This window comes from Perca fluviatilis, chromosome 2 (genome assembly GCF_010015445.1).
Source record: "Perca fluviatilis chromosome 2, GENO_Pfluv_1.0, whole genome shotgun sequence".
Taxonomy (NCBI): Eukaryota; Metazoa; Chordata; class Actinopteri; order Perciformes; family Percidae; genus Perca; species Perca fluviatilis.
This window is the reverse complement of record NC_053113.1, coordinates 34586758-34601874: the sequence shown is the minus strand read 5'-3', so window position 1 is coordinate 34601874 and position 15117 is coordinate 34586758. Positions and strand designations below refer to the sequence as shown.

The window sequence follows — 15117 nt, the reverse complement described above, 5'->3', positions numbered from 1 at the left end:
AGTTTTGGACTAATACTGTGTATATTTGCTCCAAAGTGTTTCATCATATTGTTTAAGCAAGAGAAGAAAAAACAAAAAATGTAATGAACAAAAGTCAATCCTAAGACATCTGAGGTTTGGAAATAGTTAAGATGATAACATACACTATAAAGCTTATGCTGTGCACATCCAACAACGTCTTCATCTTGGATTTTTTGTGAATTTCCTTTAATAGTTATCTTCTTATTTTACAAATATTCTTTCATCATGGGCTGAAAATATAAAATTAAGTGAATAAATGAAGTAAACATTCACAACATTAATGCATGGTTCTTTCTGTCATGTAAAATAATTTCTCTTTTCAATAATACTTCCATATACACATTATTTAATATGGGATTAAAACAAACAATCCATTAAATGTGTGTATTTGTTAAAGGTCCAATATGTAATATTTGTACTGTAATAAATCCAAAAATGACACCAATGCCTCATCAGATATTAAGGAAACATGTTAAACTGAAATACTATCTTTTCTGACAACAATGCTAATTTCAGTATTTTTTCTTTTTGAAATTTACATTCCATGACGGAATTTATGTTTATGTTTTGATCTGTGTGTTGTTATCAACGGCCCAGTTTGACAGCCAGGCCGGGTTGCCAGATATACCTGTAAAAACGTAAACCCAGCGCGCTACAGCTGTAACGTTAGTACAGCCATGAAAGCAGCAAACAAACAAACACGTTTGCATTAGCATGTTAGCATGTTTCTAACAGTTGCGTGACCAGAGACATAACAACCCCCTGGTAAATAATGGAGATGTATTTGAAAGATGGAGACAGCTTAGAGCCCAAAAGGACGCAGAGTTGGCTTATTTTCTCCTGAACCGGTAAGCATTAGCTTCAGGCTAATTTATCACAGCTACTAGGGACGGGCATTTTTTGTCATTTCAACATTTGTGTTCTCACATTGAATTATATAGCTAGAGTACCCGAGTTGGTTACTCGCAAAAACAATTGAGACACAGCCAGTAAAGTGATCCCGACTGGTCCTGGCTAACGCCGCCATGCTAACCCTGCTACCTGTTAACGTTAACGGAGAACCAGGCAAGCAGCCCACGGCTGTTTACAGCGTGTAGCCTCGTCAGCGGCTGGAGCCGACAACGGTGAGTTATTTTAAGCCACGAGAGGGGGACTGTAAATCGGAAAGAGAGGACTGTGAGTTTGCAGTGTGTTTAGCGATTTTTGCCATAGTTCTAAGCCAATGAAGTGTGTTCCGTCGGTAAGGTAGTGGTATTTTTAGCGTTTCGTATTGTAATTCTAAGCCAAGGAAGTGTGCCTGACTGGCGTGTGGAGAGGACAGTGAGGTTGTTGTGTTTTTAGCGGTTCATACTGTAATTTTAAGCCGAAAAAGTGTGTCTGTCAGTTGGTTACAGAGCTCCGCGTAGCAGGCTTTATGCTGTCAATATAGCCAGCATCTACCGTTAGCTACTCCGTGTTGCTGTGGAGTAAGTTGTCTGGCTATGGGGGAAAAGTGTCTAGCAACGTTGTTGTGAATGCTGCGGTCTCAGCCTGGCAACCCCTGTGAACTTCGAGTCTGGGCAGGAGGGGGCGGGGGAAACGACTCTCCAGTATTTTGAATTGGTAGTGCAGTAACTATTTTAACCGCTAGCTGCCAGTATTACACACAATATTACATATTGCACCTTTAAGCTTAACTGTTATATCAAATAAAAAATGAAAGAAGGTGTAAGGGTAAGAAAAATTTAGGAAGATATTTTGACTCTGTTTTAAGGCTTTAGAAAATATAGCCATGAGGGGAAACTTTGGTCAATCACAGGTCATTACAGAAGGACAGAGCATTCATATTGGCTTATCTGCAGATGCATTGCCCGTGCAACAGAGAGGGGAGAAGGAGGGCTGCAGGAAGAGGTCTCTACTTCAAATTCTGGCGTTTTTCTTGCATTCTACCCACTGCAGCTTCAATGCAGATTATACTGCACATGCAGCACACAGAAAAGACTTAGACATGAGTTAATAGGGCCAGTGGATAAGGCCATCCTCTCTCTGATGTACAGCAGGATGACGTAGAGTAAAAGGAAGGAAGCTTTTGTCTGAAAATCTATAAAAACCAGTATGCCCACATGCTGAAGTTGAGAGATGGGGATCTCTGCTCTGTATTGGCCTGATCCTGTCTGTGGGTTTGTGTGGTCTGAACTCAGCTCTACAGTTACCAGCATACTGGAGAGAAACTAAAATGAAAGTATCAATCTCATTACACTGGTTTTGATCAATATAAAAACCAACGTTGGTATCGATATTATCAATATTTGGATTGATCCGCCCACCACTAATGTACATTAGAGTACCAACAACTTCCTGTTTAATGACATAACATCGAAATTTGCTGTGGTGCCACTGCCACGCCCTTTAACGCAGACTCAAAGTCTTAAGAATACAGCATCATCAAGGTCTTAAGGCTTTTCTGACCCTGTTTAAGGAAGATCTGGTCAACCTGCTAGGTGGAGCACATCAAAGTATAGTGACTGTAACGTTCTGTTTCCAGTAGGTGGCGCTATCACTATCACTTAATATTGACATGTAGCTACATTCAGATTGCAATCCCAAGTGACTCAAATCCGATTATTTCATGACATCATGAACAGCCCTCGTCACATGGCATCTGATATTTTCCAGTTCTGATTTGGGCCGATTTCATATGTGGTCCAAATCCAGAAAAGTAATGCGACCTGAGTCTGGACTGTCAGATCGGAATTCATGTGATTCTGATGTCACTCTATGGCGACCATCCTCACAATTCTGCGCTTTCCCATATACTTTACATGGCAAAAGATATGTCTATATATGAGTGGATAATTGTTTTTGTGGTACATCAATAAGTTGTAACATGCACTAATAGCCAAATCCAGAATTATTTAACTAGGCATAATAAACGCACATTATGAACGCGAGCTGACCAGAGCAAGGTAATTGGGATAAATGCCGATCCCCTATCAGTTAAAAAATGCCCATATCGCTTCTTTGTAATTTCATAGGGGGCGCTATTGAGCTATTTTACCACTCCCAAGTGCGAGACCAATATTCAGGCCTGGACTGTCATCACGCATAACAAATTTTGGGCAGATTGGACAATGTACATTCAAGTTACAACAACTTCCTGTTTCATTGCGTAATATCGAAATTTGCCGTGTCAACAAAGCAATTATGTTTAATGAAATCTCACAATCTTCAAAATGTAGGAGGAGTTTCTTAAAGTACAATACCTGCAAATGGTCAAAGATGACCAAAACAATGCATTTTTTATTCAAAAGGGCTGCTTTCCTGTTGGGTTTAGTGCATGGCTTTAAGAGTTTTTTTCTAAGTCTGGACATGATACATTTCCATACATCTAGGTGAAACTGTGGGGGCTACTTTTTTGGAATTTTGTAGGGGGGACAATAGAGCCAATTTGCCAAGCTCGAGACCCCTATTAGATGTCACTTTTCACCAATTCTGTGTGTGCAAAGTTTAATAACTTTCTGAACATGTTTAGCCCCTCAAAATTGCGATTTATTTAAGTTAAGAATAATACGCATAACAATATCAATAGTGCCTTCGCTGACGACGTTAGTGCTCAGGCCCTGTTATATTTTTTCAGATTCCCAACTTGCCACAAAGAGTTCTGGGCTATTGCTGACAGAGACACTTGTCTCAATAATGGTTCTATATACACATTATTTAATATGGTCTTAAACCACACAACCCATTAAAGGTGTGTATTTCTGTAGGGGTAGGACAAACTTAGGAAGATATCTTGACTCAGTTTTAAGGCTTTAGAAAATCTAGCCATGAGGGTAGACTTTGGTCAACCACAGGTCATGTAGAGAGATAGAGCATTCATATTTGCTGTTCTACGGGAAGAAGGAGGGCTGCAGAAAGAGGTCTCTACTTAAAATCCTGGTACTTTTATTGTTGCATTCTACCGACTGCAGCTTCAATGCAGATTATATAGTACATGCAGCCCACAGGAAAGACTTAGACATGAAATAATCAAAGGCCACTACATAAGGTCATCCTCTCTCTGATGTACAGTAAGATGACGTACAGTAGAAGGAGGGAAGCTTTTGTCTGAAAATCTATAAAACACACCTGCAGTATAACCACATGCTGACAGTTGAGGGATGGAGATCTCCGCTCTCTGTATTGGTCTGATCCTGTCTCTGGGTTTGTGTGATCTAAACTCAGCTCTTGCCTTGAATGGTTGTGAGGATGATGTTAAACAAAGGGCTTGGCTTACAGAGGATAGGACTGGAGCTGGGGTCAGCACTCAGACTTCATCTGTGAAATGTAAGCTCCAGAGTGCCACTCGTCTCCCTGTGTTCTCAATGGATGGTGACTACATTATTGGGGGTGTTTTCTCCATACACTACAACATGCACACAGTGAAGCATAACTACACCACCATGCCTGAGCCACTAAGATGCACAGGGAGGTTAGTAAGAGGGAGTGTGGAAAAAGAGATGTTTTGATTTGTATGATGTGCCTACAATTGTGTACTTTTGTCTAGCATTGGAAACTTAAAAAAGGTTCATTAAATGCCAAATAAAGAGGAGATAAGGTGAAATGCAGGTGTTGTGTAAATTGCATGATATTATATTTACAAAAAGGTAGAGAATAGTAAATATATAACAAAGAAAGATTTTTTGTATTTTTTAACTGAAAATATAGGTGTGTTTAACAACTGATATTTACCAAACAATTTAATACTTTAGATTTATTTAACTCTGTACATTAAGATTCTTGTGAATGTTGGACTGATATCTAATCCTGTGTTTTTTATATTTCTGTTAAAATTGTGAATTGTAAAATTCAAATAGTGACACAGTGTCTGTTTGCAGCATTAACACCCGTGAACTGCGCTTCTCACGTGCAATGATCTTCGCCATCGAGGAGATAAACAACAGCACGGAGCTGCTGCCGGGAATCAAAATTGGTTATCAGATCTACGACTCGTGCGCCTCGGTGCCTGTGGCGGTGCATGTGGCATTCCAGCTTTCAAATGGTCTGGACCCGGTGATTTACACCGGTGACAACTGCTCACAATCTGGTATTGTGATGGCTGTCGTTGGTGAGTCTGGGTCCACGCCATCCATCAGCATCTCGCGCATCTTCGGGCCCTTTAACATCCCTCAAGTAAATATTCTGAATTTCTGGGAAACGTTTTGTAATGTCCTATAGACCAGTGCTTTTTCCATGTTCTGTTAAATAATTACAATTTTGTTTTCCTTTAGGTGAGCCACTTTGCCACTTGTGCATGTCTGTCCGATAAGCAGCAGTACCCGAGTTTCTTCAGAACAATCCCTAGTGATCAGTTCCAGGCTGACGCGCTGGCCAAGCTGGTAAAACACTTTGGCTGGACTTGGATAGGTGCTGTCCGGTCAGATTCGGACTATGGCAATAATGGTATGGCGTCTTTCTTGGACGCAGCACGCAAAGAGGGGATCTGTGTGGAATACTCTGAATCTTTCTATCGGACCCAACCACGTAGCAGGATCCAGAGAGTAGCTGACGTTATCCGCAGGTTTGATGTTCCCTGTGTTGACACTGACCTTCTGCACACAAAAGCACAACAAAAATGTTAAGATGGAAGATTATTATTATCTCTTTGGCAAATTGGAAGCGTTCAATTACAAATCAAACGTTTATTTCTCTCATATTTAATATTGTAATAAAAATGGTCTGTCAGACCAACAACTAAATCTAAATATCCTAGATGTCATGTTTGTTGGGTTTACTATCTCAATATACATTTTAAAAACCTAAAACTTTCTCCAGGTCGACAGCTATGGTTGTTGTGGCATTTGCAGCCTTTGGTGACCTGAGGCTTCTGCTGGAGGAGCTGTTGCTCGAGCCATCTCCACCTCGCCAGTGGATAGGCAGTGAAGACTGGGTAACAGACACAGAATTGCTGAAGTTCAGCTTCTGTGCTGGAGCCATCGGATTTGGCATTGAGCGATCTGTCATCCCAGGTCTGAGAGACTTCTTGCTGGATCTCTCTCCTTCTAAAGTGGCTGCCTCTCCAGTGCTTACTGAGTTCCGGGAGGATGCATTCAACTGCAGGCTGGTAAAAAGTGAGAAAGTTTTGCTGATTTTTAGCATAGGAGAGACATTCACAGTTGGATTCTTGTGGTTGTGTTGTGTTGTTTTTTGATTGTCTGTCTGAGTGGGATGTCCTGTGTTCAGCAGCTGCTTTAAGACCAAACCCCAGATTGACAGGTAAATTACCGACATAAGGTGCATCTTATCTCTGTGAATAATTTAACTTGTTATGATGTTCTTTCAGGTCAAATTTAGGCAATCTGTTGTCTTTGTGAAGATTTTGTATGAATTTTGCTGCAGTGGTTTTGCAATGTCAACAAGCACACAGTATATAGACACAGTCTCCAGCCCACCGAGCTAAAGTACTAATCAATATCTTAAATTGTAGTTACTCGCATGTATTAGTTATAGAACGCAAGTTCTTGTGATAGTGAGTTCTGATCATTAATGTGTTTTCATTTTTAAGTTCTTTATTGTAATATGCACAACAATTACAGATAAGTAGTCCTTGGAAATGAAAATCTAGATCTCAGATCTCAGGCTCCCTCCAACAATGTTCATTAAATATGTAAAAAAAGACAATCATGCACTACAAATGAGAATCTGAGACAAAAAAATAGTGCAAAGTTAAAAGATAGGGGTACAATATTATATATATAAAATATAAACTGTGGTAGATGAAGTGTACAATATTTGCATAAAGATTAAACTTTAATATCAGCAGGAATGTAGTAAATGTATGCGTAATGAGAGGTTGTAAAGTATAAAGGTTAAGTGACAGTATAAAGTATGAAAGGGAAAGTGACAGTATTGTCGTCATTAGCTCAGGAGTTCAGCAGTCTTATGGCCTGTGTGATGAAGTTGTCCCTGAGCCTGGTAGTGCAGGACCAGATGCTGCGTTAGCATCTGTCAGACGGCAGCAGGTAGAGCAGTTTGTGGCTGAAGTGATTTGGGTCTCTGTTAATCTTGTTGGCCTTCTTCCTGCAGCACTGAGGGTAGACGTCCTCCTTAAAACAGGTCAAGACAGTATTTAATTAAAGAAAAATAATTAGTTTGCCTTTATAAATGTTACTGATTGTTTGATCACTGATTCGTGTTAATGTGAGCTGGCTTACATACAGGTTAAAAAATAGGACTGATACAAACTGAAACAGCCACTATTGAAAAAAAAAGGAGAAAGACACATCTGCAAAACAATGCTTTGAATTGTAATGTTAAATAAGCAACAATATACTGTAGCTATATGAGTTCCTACAAGGCATGTTTGGCAGGTTAAATTAACAATAAACATTAGAAAGAATGATAATGTAAAGGCTAAAAAACACCTTCCTCTGTCTCTGTGTGTTATTAGGTGCAGCAAAAGACGAGAGATTATGTGATGGAACTGAAGACATAAAGACGCTCCAGAGCCCGTACACTGACACATCTCAGCTCCGTATCACTAACATGGTATACAAGGCTGTTTATGCAATAGCTCATGCCATTCATAAAGCAGTGTGTCAGGAAAGAAATTCTACAACTCAGTGTGACAAATTCACCAGGATAGAAGCCAAAGAGGTCAGTTGAACATAAGTGCTTTTCATAATGCCAAAATACAAAAACATCCGTTTGTGCTGTCCTGACTATATTTTAGCCTCAGATTTTTTAAAGATTACTTTCATGTGCACTAACAGGACCTAGATTCAATAACATGCTCTTAACTTGGTGTTGTACTATGGCATTATGATCAGCGATGTTGTATAAGAAAGTGTGATTTCCAATCATAAGTACCTTCTTTTTAACACTATTGTCCATAACACAGTCAATAACAATAATACAGTACTGTCCTATTTCTGCATTTTTTTATTTCTACTCATTCAACGAATTTCTTCTGAATTATGTGATGTCTTTACCTTTGATTCTGATATGGTTTTAACTCTTCAGTGAATATCAATGATGCCATTAATACTTTTAACTCAACATGTTAAAATATTCTTGACATTGTAGCTTCTTTGAGATTGAGAATACCCCAAACTAAACATTAGCCCTGGATATCCAATTAAATCAGATCACTTGAACAGCTGTGTTGTAAAGCTCAACTGAAATGGTGGCGCAATAGACAGCCTGCAGACCTACAAACTCTGAGAGACCTAATGAAGAATTGTAATCAAACAGTGAAATTGGCAAGAGAATGGTATTAAAATTGCCTCATTAATAATCATATATCCAATCCAAGACTGAGAAATTGACAAATGTGAACAGTTTAAATCTTTTTTTCTCTGACAAAATTAAAAAAATATAAAAAAAAATATTTCATCTGCTGCCTAGACTGTCATCGAACCCTCTTCTCCTAGCATAAACTGTACCTTAACTTCTTTCGATAAGCTAACAATATAAACATTACTAAAACCATTTTCAAAATGAAGAACTCCACCTGCTCTCTCGATATAATTCCTAACTTCTTCCTAAAAGCAACCCTCACCATAACCTGTCCGTTTCTGATGGATTTATTGAACTCCTACTCTCATCATGGCTGATCATGCATCAGCTGAGCTCATTTAAACTAATTACCAAGGCCTTGATGGGCCTAAATACCACCTTTACCATAGTCACCACATAAATTAGTGATAAAATAACAAATACACAATATGAACACAGACAATGCCAAATAGCCAAAACCCTAAGTGCTACACTATTGACACTATTTGTCACATTAGACCAATCCCACACACAATATCACAAGAAAAGACATTACAGAAAAGGCTTTATATCAAATTCTTCATTTAAGCTGTTTGGAGACATTGTGTTGAGGTAATAAATCCAAAAAGTTTCTCTCTGAAGAAGCCTTCTACCATGATCACCCCCTCTTGGAGGGTTCTGAACACATTCCACCCCAACATATCTCAATGCACTAACATTGTGACCAGCTCGCATAAAGTGGGCAGCTACGGGACTGCGCTCTAATGCTGCTCCTATGTTCACAGATCCTTGTGGTTTTACCCACATATGCCAGGCCGCAAGGACACACAATCATGTATATGACATGTGTGGTGCTACAGGTAATACGACCACTAATGCGTGTGGCTTTACCAGTGTGGTTGAACGTTTTACATTTGTGCGTGTATGAACACTGTACACAGCTGCCACACCTAATTTCCATCTGGCACAGGCGGTAGGAGTGGTGCGCAATGAGGGCGCATATTGCTCCTAACTCAACAGTCTCTTAGGTTAGGTGTGCGCTTAAAAACCATCCTCGGCTTATCTGGAAATACCTATTTTAGATTGGGATCTGAATCAATGATGTGCCAGTGTTTTTGGACAGACTTATTAAGTTCAAAACCCAGTGGGGAGTATTTTACTCAGCACATGGGGGTATTAGTCTTCTTACCAGTGCTCTTTTCTGTAGCCCGAAGGCATTCGTCTTGCGAGATGTTGTCAAAACATTCCATTGCGTTATTTACCCACTCCTGTTTGTGCCCTCTGCTGAGGAATCTATTAGATAAATCCTTAGCCTGTGTAGAATATGAGTCATCACCACTACATATCCTGCGAATCCGATTAAACTGGCTAATGGGAAGGCTTTTATTCAGCTATCGCGGGTGAAAACTGTCTCCTCTCAGTAAAGATTTGCGATCAGTTGGTTTTCGGTACAGATCTGTTTTTATTTCCCTCCTATCTTTATAGACTTTAACATCCAGGAAGCTAATACCAGAGCCAGTCTACGGAGAGCCATTTAACTCCCTATTAAGCCCCATTGTACCGAATTTGGTTGCAGTTCCACCAGAGTTCCACTGGGGGTGATCGCAGGAGAGTGCAAAATGAATGGGACTCTATGGAGCTAGATGGCTAAATTTGTCTCTTTCGCCTGATTGCCGTCGACAAATCTCAGATTTTATTGTAGTTTTTGCAAGTTCAACATGGATTATAGGTCGAAAGTTGAATGAACGAGTACTTATGTTACTTACTTATTAAGGCTTTTTAGAAGAAAAAAAGCCACTTTAAAAAAATCTAACACCCAGCAGTGTGTATTTTCTTAGCCTCACCTTTCGAATGCAACATTCAAATTACTAGACATGTTCTAGTGTGAATTTAAGATGGTCATTGCAAGAGTTGAGATATGCATGAAAGTGCATGAGTTCATCCACTGTAGAGTCAACAATTAAGAAAACATCATCAATGAATCGTTTATGAAATAAGATTTTTTCATGAAAAGGGTTTGCTGGGCTCAAGATAAAATTATTCTCAAAAAGGCTCATGTATAGGCAAGCGTAATTTGGTGCCATTTTGCTGCCCATTGCTGTGCCTTTCCTTTGTATTATAGTTATCCTGAAATCAAAAGAAATTATTTGTTAAAGCTATACAAGCTAAGTACAAAATGCAGTCTATGCTGGGCTTGGATTCAGGCTGATTCAGGGTGAGAAAATGTTTTAGTGCACTTATACCACTGTCATGGGGGAAATTTGTGTATAAGCTTTGAACATCCAGTATGGCTACCAAAATGTTTGATTTAACTTCAAACTTTTTCAATGTGTCAATGAAGTCTATAGAATCCCTCACATAGGATGGAAGGGCGACCACTGCAGACTTAATAAAGTGGTCCACATAAGCAGAGATGCTTTCCGTTAAACTCCCAATACCGCTTACAATAGGCCTACCTTTTACGGGGGTGTCCAAACCTTTATGTATCTTAGGGAGTGTGTACGTAACAGGTATCACTGGGTGTTCTACCTTTAGGAATTCAAAGACAATTTTTTCAAAAGGATGGGAAAGCTTAGAGTGCACCAACGTCAATAACCTCTTAGTGGGGTCTGACGACAGTTTCTCGTAAAAAGTTGAATCACCTAATTGTCTTTCGAACTCATGATTATAATCCACAATGTTTGGCAACACAATAGCGCCGCCTTTATCAGCGGGACGTACCACAAAATTATTGTCTTTACCCAAATCAACCAAAGCTTCTCTTTCTTCTTTTGATAAGTTATTATACACTTTGTACTCTTTTTTTTCTTTTTTAATAAGCGATTCACATCATTTTCCACCAAACGACAGTATGTATCAAGGGAGGCATTGCGATACTTAGGCGGAATGAAAGTAGATCTTTTTCTGAACTGGTTGAGGGTTGGGACAATGGGGGCAGGGGCAAACAATGAGCTGGCTGGATACAAGACGCGTTCATCACTAGGTGTAGATGTAAAGTCTCTATCACCCTGTAAAAACTCCCTTAATCTTAAATTGCGGAAGAACTTCTGGAAGTCAATAACAATGTCAAAGTTATTAGTTTGGGCAGTAGGTGCAATACTCAGTCCCTTACTCAATGCTGATATACAAGGGTCAGTTAGTGTCTTTTCAGAAAGACTTATTACCGTGGTGCTGTCCAGTTGGTGTGCGTTCGGGACTGTATGCGTCCTTTTGCGCTGGCCCTTCTACACCGCTCGGAAAAGCTCTTCCCCATCACAGCGGCTTTGGAGGCCTTCTTTGGGCGTGTCCCAAAAAGGACGCCCCGCGTTCTGATTTGCCACTCACGTCAGAACCAGATTCGAACGACGAGGACGACAGCCATGATCTGTTGTTGAGTCTCATAGGGCATTGCCATGTAGGTTGTATTCATTGTCCTCCGTCATGCTGGGGTTTGGCTGGAGGCTCCGGTTTCCCGTCTTTCCAGAAGTAGACCTTGTTTTGTTTGTAGTTGTCAGTGTCTTGTGCAAATTTAGATTTCTTTAGGCCTCTGATTTCACCGGCCTTCCATCTCCTTCTTGATTTCCATAAACCTCTTCTTCTCAGTAACTGTTTTGAACTTGAATTCTGTCTGCTTAAGCTCTTGCCGTGTAGATTCCAGTTGTTGATTAATTTCACTAATGACGAGGACCATCAGGTAGAACAGATCTATTTTTTAACGATAATTACCTCTTTTAGGGATTTTACTCAGGTTTTAGAGCAGGTTTTAACACAGAACCTGCACTCCTCAGGGTTTTAAATAATCTTATTTTAGCAGCTGACTATGGTCAACAAACCATTTTAATTCTGTTGGATTTGTCTGTGACATTTGACACCATTGACCATAGTATTTAAATTCAACTTTTAAAAACTGGGTGGGCATTTTAGGGGTGGTATTAGTATGGTTATGTCCTTATCGATCTGGAAGGTCTTTCTGTGAGGTAAATTGGAATTTCTCAATCATCTTCAGTAGGCTACCATTACAACAGGGTTCCATTCTAGAGCCATTGCTATTCTCCATTTACATGCTACCGCTCGGTCAAATTATTAGGAAGCACAATATCATGTACCATTTCTATGCCAAAGACACACACTTGTATATTTCTGTTGACTCTTACGACACCAATCACTTAAGCAACATCCACTTGTGCACTGCATACATCAATAACTGGATGGCGTCAAACTTTCTACAGCTAAACTCAGAAAAAAAATTAAGTTATTATCATAGGTCCAGATTGATGACAAAATCATATTTCTCCCCATCTAGGTCCCCTCTTAACCTGACTCCGCCAGATGGATTGCTTCGTATTTGCTCGGCATATCCATCTGGGAACTTTCCGTTGGAGAACTTTTGGGAAGGGGCGAAAATACTGGTTAGCTGTTTGGATAAATCATCTGTCTATCACCACCTGTTGGCGATAGATGGGCCAAATCAACCAATCAGATCAAACTCTTGCCGAAGCCAGTCGGGAGAAGAGCAAAAATATATTTTCCCCCGAGAAAAGCCTCCAGTGCCATTTTTTGCTCTTCTTTCAATTAAGGAATACTTTCTAATTCGGATAAAACTTGCGCGATAGTTACGCTCATCTCATCCGTGGATGCTGCCATGTTTTTGCTTTTTGCTATATTAACTGTTTGCTCTTTGTCTTTTTAAATGAATGTAAATCACTTTGTAACTTGTTTTTGAAAAGTGCTTCATAAATAAAGGTATTATTATTATTTTGTAAAATAAAATATTAAGTTTATTTTATATTATGTAATTTCTCTCCCTTACGGTTTTCCTTTACTTCATCCTCACAGGTTCTTTCTCAGCTGAAAAAAGTAAATTTTTCCCGAAATGGGTATGATGTGTCATTTGATACCAACGGTGATCCTGTGGCCAGATACGAGCTGGTTAACTGGCAAAAGAGTGAGAGTGGCAGCATTGAGTTGGTGACAGTAGGGCACTACGATGCATCACTGCCAGTGGGCCAGAAGTTCCGTATCAACAGGAACCTCACCTGGGTGGACGGTGGCACACAAGTAAGGAGCACAATATTTTAACATCAAGCATGGTGATCTTAAAGGGTATGATATGTGTACATTGAAAACATTTCTGGTCACTGTATATTCCATACTGGCCGTAAAGAGATCCATTCCAAAGTTAAAGTATTTTCAGTATGAATTTCCTACTTTATATTTCCCAAAAAAGTATTCCCTTGATGAGCTGTGGCACAGCGATAGTAACAAAGGAAAAAGGGAATTTGTACTAAAAAGACTTTGGAACCAGTTGATTTGTCTAACTCTGACTGATAAAGCCTCATTTTAGCTTCAGCTGAACATTAGGATGAATTTTACCCATAAACTGTGGATTTTGTACCCCGACAGTTACACTGACAATACACATTTTGACATGTGAGCATTGTTTTAACACAGGATTGAAAATGTTTCCATGCCTGAATATTTGTTTGTCTCTATGTGCCAGGTTCCTGTGTCAGTGTGCACTGACAGCTGTCCTCCAGGAACCCGTAAAGTGCTGCAGAAAGGAAAACCCATCTGCTGTTATGATTGTATACCGTGTCCTGAGGGAGAGATTAGCAATGCTACGGGTATTTGTTTTTTCTCTTAATACATGTACTGTGCAAAATCAAATATACATTACTACCACTAGAATACCTTTTTGTTTTATTTTTTCAGATTCCCCTAATTGTTTCCCTTGCCTCAAGGAGTTATGGCCTAATGCAGAGAGAGACACTTGTCTCCCCAAGCCTGTAGAGTTTCTTTCCTACAACGAGGTCCTAGGAATCATCCTGGCTACATTCTCAGTTGGTGGTGCCTGTCTGGCCATTATAACAGCGGCTGTGTTCTATCGTCACAGGACATCCCCGATTGTCAGGGCCAACAACTCTGAGCTGAGCTTCCTGCTGCTCTTCTCCCTGACTCTATGTTTTTTATGCTCATTAACTTTCATTGGAGCACCCTCTGAGTGGTCCTGCATGCTGCGCCACACAGCGTTTGGGATCACCTTCGTCCTCTGTATGTCTTGTGTTCTTGGAAAAACAATAGTAGTGTTAATGGCCTTTAAAGCTACACTCCCAGGTAGTAATGTGATGAAATGGTTTGGTCCTCCACAGCAAAGAATGACTGTAGTGTCTTTCACGTTTATCCAAGTTTTAATATGTACTATTTGGTTGGGTCTTAGTCCCCCTTTTCCGGTGAAAAACCTAACCATATACAAAAAAAGAATCATTCTGGAGTGTGCATTAGGCTCAGCTATTGGGTTCTGGGCTGTACTCGGGTACATTGGCCTACTGGCTGTCTTCTGCTTTGTGTTAGCTGTCCTAGCTCGGAAATTACCTGATAATTTTAATGAAGCCAAGCTCATCACCTTCAGCATGCTGATATTCTGTGCAGTCTGGATCACCTTTATACCAGCATATCTCAGCTCTCCTGGGAAATTTACTGTGGCTGTGGAGATATTTGCCATTCTGGCCTCCAGTTTTGGACTAATACTGTGTATATTTGCTCCAAAGTGTTTCATCATATTGTTGAAGCCAGAGAAAAACACCAAGAAACATTTAATGAACAAAAATCAATCCCAAGACATCTGAGGTTTAGAAATAGTTAAGATGGCATCATACAATTTTTTTGCAAAGTTTTTGCTGAGCACATCCAACAGTCTTCATCTTTTTGATTTAAATCGTTTTTCTTTTTACATTCAATATTTTTTATGTTTTTTTTGATGTTCTCATCTTATTTTACCAAAATTATTTTATCATGGGCAGAAAATGTGAATGCAAAAGTCCAAATTTAAAACATATATATATATATATATATATATATTACACACATTTGTTTTATAAAATA

General features: G+C 39.6%; 1 protein-coding gene across 1 annotated transcript; it reads left to right on the top strand.

Moving 5' to 3' along the window:
* Positions 1 to 4358: 4358 nt before the first annotated feature.
* On the top strand, positions 4359 to 14861 carry LOC120570310 (extracellular calcium-sensing receptor-like). The gene is made up of 8 exons (XM_039818590.1): positions 4359 to 4471; positions 4878 to 5172; positions 5271 to 5560; positions 5815 to 6110; positions 7430 to 7635; positions 13072 to 13293; positions 13736 to 13859; positions 13948 to 14861. Exons 1-8 carry the CDS (start codon positions 4365 to 4367, stop codon positions 14859 to 14861), a joined length of 2454 nt encoding a protein of 817 aa, XP_039674524.1. The 5' UTR covers positions 4359 to 4364.
* Positions 14862 to 15117: the final 256 nt, after the last annotated feature.